The sequence below is a fragment of the Terrapene carolina genome, unplaced genomic scaffold, assembly GCF_002925995.2.
Source record: "Terrapene carolina triunguis isolate 2854851 unplaced genomic scaffold, T_m_triunguis-2.0 Scaffold21112, whole genome shotgun sequence".
Taxonomy (NCBI): Eukaryota; Metazoa; Chordata; order Testudines; family Emydidae; genus Terrapene; species Terrapene triunguis.
Genome location: NW_020685463.1, coordinates 277 through 4,616, shown reverse-complemented (window position 1 = coordinate 4,616; position 4,340 = coordinate 277). Strand labels below are relative to the sequence as shown.

Below are 4,340 nucleotides of genomic sequence, written 5' to 3'. Positions count from 1 at the left end.
GAGCGCGGGCTGCAGGTGCCCGGAGCCCGGTCTGGGCAGGGGAGGGGGCTCTGCGGCAGGCGGCCCTTGGCTCTGGCAGGCAGGGCCTGGACGAGAGCTGTCCCGGCTGGGAATAAGGAGCAGATTTTCCCCGTGGAGGGTCACTCCCTTTGGAACAGCTGAGCTGGTGGGGGAGTGTATGTCAGTGAATCCAGGCCAAGCGTCTTTCTGACAGCCCCGCTCTAGCTCAGTCGGCCGAGCTGGGCCGGGTGCAGGAGTGCCTGGGGGAGAGCCCTGCCCTGGGCTCTGCGGGAGGCTGAGTGGGATGGCAGAACGGTCCCCCAGCTTGACATCTCTGACCCCGGGGAAGCTCCATGCTAGTCTGCAAGCTGCGAACCCGTAGCTACTTATAGCGGGGATACCTGCTCTGGCCCCCTGCAGCATCTTTCTGACCCCGTGCACTGCGTTCGTAGGGGCTGGAGCCCCCGGTATCCCCCCATTTACCCTCCCTATACGGGCACAGGGTCCATCTAGGCTCAGACTCGGAGAGTAACTCTTTCTGCACCAACTTGATAGCACAGGCTGAGGATCTCAGATACTTCACACACCCTTGCCTGTGAGCACCACGATCCCCTGGGCTGAGGGGTCAGAGTTAAGGGGAGGGTAAGCGAGGGGGTGGGGCAGAGTTCAGGCTTGTAGAGCTCCCAGCCTGCGGGGTGTGCTGAGCTGTCTTATCTCATCGTCAGACTTGTGCTAGCTCTGTGCTGGCAAGTGGGTGCCCTGGCCTGGCTCGGAGCTGGGCGGGAGGCAGTGGTTCTGGGCCCAGGGCTCAGAACTGCTCTTTGTTTCTGTAAACGCCCTTTGCTGTCCATAATGAGCCGCATTAGAGAAGGCAGCGAGTGGGCAACGCTCGCAGGTGCCGGGGGAGGAGTAGCTGGGACAGCAAAGCTGCCCTTGCTGCATGTTTGGGGGCCTAGGGAGCAGTGCACCCACCCGGCTCCCCCCAGCCCACTTGCCTGGCTGGTGCTTCCACCAGAACTGCCGAGCTTGAAACCCGGCTCGTCTGCTGGCCTGAACCGGACCCGCCCGGAACACAGCACACCTGGCTGGGGAGCTGTGAATTAACTGCCCGTCTCCTGGTCACACCTTCCAGCCGTCACCCCTTCCCACTCCAAACCCACCTGGCAGTGTCTCCAGGGAACGTGCCTGTGACCTCGGTGTCTCTGCAGATCCCGCCCCAGAGGGCGCCTCTGAGATGGAGCCAAGTGTTGGGGGCAGAGGAATCCCAGATGCTCCTGGCGCGGGTGAGTGATGCTGACCCAGCGCAGGGGGCACCGCCCTGGTAGCAAAATGCCAGCAGACGGGCACCCCGCACTAGTGCTCCAGGCCCAGCAGCCTGGCTAGAGCTGGCCTGTGGGGTGCTGAGCCAGCCTCGGGCCCACCCTTTCTGGGGAGCAGGCGTCTTGGCAGTACTCAGGCTGGGCTGTTCGTGGAGTTCCTGGGGCAGCCCTCAGTGCCGCGAACCCTGGGTTAGTCCTGGCCCCATGGGACAGCTGGATGTGCCCCAGCGTCTCCACTCCCAGGACAAACCCCTGCCTTCAAACGACTCCAACACCTCCTGCTTGCAGCTGGTGCCAGAGCAGTTGGGAGATGCCCACAGGCTGCGTGTGGGGAGCCAAGGGGGAGGGGGGTGCCTGCAGGGGGTGAGGTGGAGCTGGGGATCCCCGCAGGGTGTGCTGGGGTGTGGGGGCTCTGGCCCCACATGGGGGGTTTGCATCCCAGCTGCTCTGGGCTCCTTCCTGATTCTGTTTTCGCAGCAGGCGCTGGGGGCTGGAGCATCAGAGAGGAGCAGAGCGACACGCCAGGATCCTGGGCAGTGAAAGCAGAGAGCGCGTCCCAGAGCCTGGGCTGTGGGGAGCTCCTGGCCCCGGGGAGCGGCCGTGTCGGGGACGTGCTGCTGATCTGCACTGAGTGCGGGGAGAGCTTCGGGCATCACGAGGCCCTGATCGCCCACCAGCGAGGCCACGCTGGGCAGGGGGCCGGGCCCTTCACCTGCCCCCAGTGCCAGAAGGGCTTCAAGCACAGAGCCAGCCTGGTGGCACACCAGCGCGTGCACACGGGCGAGCGCCCCTACGCCTGTGCCCAGTGTGGGAGGGGCTTCCGCTACAAGACCTGCCTGGTGGTGCACCAGCGCGCCCACTCCGGCCAGCGCCCCCACAAGTGCCCGCAGTGCGGCAGAGCCTTCCTGCAGCGCGGGGACCTGCGTGCCCACCTGCGCACGCACACGGGCGAGCGCCCCTTCGCCTGCTCTGAGTGCGGCCTCCGCTTCCCGTCCCGCCGGAACCTCGCCTGTCACCAGCGCCAGCACCCGGACCTGGGCCCCCACCAGTGCCAGCAGTGCGGGCGCAGCTTCCGCCACAAGCGCAATTTGGTGCGGCACCAGCGCGGCCATGCTGGCACCCAGCCCTACCGCTGCCCCGAGTGCGGGGACGGCTTCTGCTACAAACAGAGCCTGGTGGCCCACCAGCGGGAGCACGCCACCCCCCGGCCCTACCCCTGCCCCCAGTGTGGCACCAGCTTCCAGCACCAGGCCAACCTGGCCATCCACCAGCAGAGCCATGCCCCCCCAGCCACCTACACCTGCCCACAGTGCCAGCAGAGCTTCAAGTACAAGGGCTACCTGCGCATGCACCAGCGGAAGCACTCGGCCCCTGAGGCCGAGGGGCGGGAGCGCCAGGCCCTGCCCGGCGGCGGGAGGCTCTTTACCTGCGCCCAGTGTGGGAAAGGCTTCAAGAACAATGGCTTCCTCATCATCCACCAGCGAGCCCATGCGGCCGGGGCACGGAGCACCAGCCCCACCCCTTGGGGTACCTAGCCCCTCTACCAGGCCTCGTGCCATCAGCAAAGGGGCAGCGTTGCCAAGGGAGCTCTGAGTGTGGCCAGGAGGGGCCCAGCGTGCCAACAGGGCACAGTGTTAGAGGGAGGGGAGGGCCGGGCTGCTCAAACCCAGGGTGGCCAACTTGGGCTACTGGGCGTTGTCTGAAAGCACCAGCTCCGGAGTCCTGGGAGAACGGCAGCTTCGGACTCGAAGCACGGCTGTGGTGCTGGCAGGCGAAGGGCTAGTGGGGTGTCTGAGCACATGGGGTTTGCGGGTTCTGCTGCCCTGTTGCCGGGTGCGTGTCCCAGCCCTGCCTGGTGCCCCCTAATTCTCTCTTGGCCCCTCTGCCCCGTTTGCCCTTCAGGGAAGAGGCTGCTGAGCCGGGCTGGGAAGTCCCTGGATGTGGCCCCGGGGGAGGATGGGGGCTGGCTGTCGTGCCACACGCCCAGCTGTGAGGGGCTTTGCCTCGGCACGGCCCCGGGGAGGCGGCTGCTGGAACACGTAGTCCAGTGCTGGGAGCCGAAGAGCCCCGAGTGTGTGGGGGCTGGAGGAAATACCTGCCCGGAGAGGCTCCAGAGCGGCGTCCCGCAGAGAACCAGCCGCTGGCGCAGCGCTGACACCGCCCCCCTTCAAACTGAAATAACAGCCCATCCCCCCCAAACCCCACCCCCACAACAAGCTGCCCAGATGTGGGAGGCCTCTGCCCTGGCTCAGAGCCTGCCCCTGTGGCCAGGGGATGGGCAGGGGCCCTGGCCCTAGAGGTGTGGGGCTCCTGCAGGAGGGAGCTGTTAGTGGTTGCTGGAGCCCTGGGGCCAGACCCAAGCGTCCCCCTGGGCTCTGCTCCAGTGCAGGGTCGGCTGCATGGGTCGCCTCGCTGGAGCAGAGGCAGGGCCAGCCCCCCTGTGGCTAATCACAACCTCCCCGCTGAGGCTGGTGTTTCAGGGGCCGGTGCTTACCTGGGCCCCAGGCGAGCCAGCAAGTGCTCAGTAGGCTGAGAGCTGGGAGGCTCCTTCAGGAGCGTCTGGGCCAGGGGCCAGCCCCCAGCTTGGCTCCACTCGACACCCAGGCTGAGGGGCAGCAGCGGCCAGAGCTGGTGGGAGATCGGCCCCTGCAGCCCCGTGTTGGGGGAGGGACACGGCGGGTCTGTTTGGAGAAATAAAGCTGAAGCGCTGCAGGCAGGGCCTGGGATCCGGCTGGTGCGTGTTCTGTGCTGCAGGCGCTGCTGAGCTCACTCACAGCTAAGTGAGCTCCCTGCCCTCTAGGGCTGCCCCCCATACCTGGGGCTCCTGGCCTAACGCGGAGCCGCTGGGGTCCAGAGCGTCCCCTGTCCTGGGGCTGTGCAGCGCTTGCATTGTCTTTGCCTGTAACTGTCAGCGTAGCAATGCCCTAGCCGGCCGCGCCGCTCCCGCCTGCCCTGGTTGGCACCCGGCCGCGCCGCTCCCGCCTGCCCTGGTTGGCACCCGGCCGCGCCTCTCCCGCCTGC

At 66.9% G+C, this 4,340-nt stretch overlaps 1 protein-coding gene across 2 annotated transcripts; it reads left to right on the top strand.

Annotated features, from left to right (window-relative positions):
- Positions 1-1,135: 1,135 nt before the first annotated feature.
- LOC112118360 (gastrula zinc finger protein XlCGF8.2DB-like) lies at positions 1,136-4,133 on the top strand. 2 transcript variants are annotated; one of them, XM_026662004.2, is made up of 2 exons: positions 1,136-1,283; positions 1,800-4,133. In XM_026662004.2, the coding sequence occupies exons 1-2, from the start codon at positions 1,235-1,237 to the stop codon at positions 2,852-2,854; spliced, it is 1,104 nt and encodes a 367-aa protein (XP_026517789.1). In that variant the 5' UTR covers positions 1,136-1,234; the 3' UTR covers positions 2,855-4,133. The 2 variants fall into 2 exon arrangements, with proteins under 2 accessions (XP_026517789.1, XP_026517788.1); XM_026662003.2 differs by having other exon boundaries at positions 1,797-4,133.
- The last annotated feature ends 207 nt before the right edge of the window (positions 4,134-4,340 follow it).

Bases quoted from the DNA above. Each gene is read 5' to 3' on its own strand.
- LOC112118360 (XM_026662003.2), top strand. From the start codon at position 1,235: ATGGAGCCAAGTGTTGGGGGCAGAGGAATCCCAGATGCTCCTGGCGCG. The intron at 1,284-1,796 runs GTGAGTGATGCT...CTGTTTTCGCAG, and splicing joins CCCAGATGCTCCTGGCGCGG to CAGGCGCTGGGGGCTGGAGC.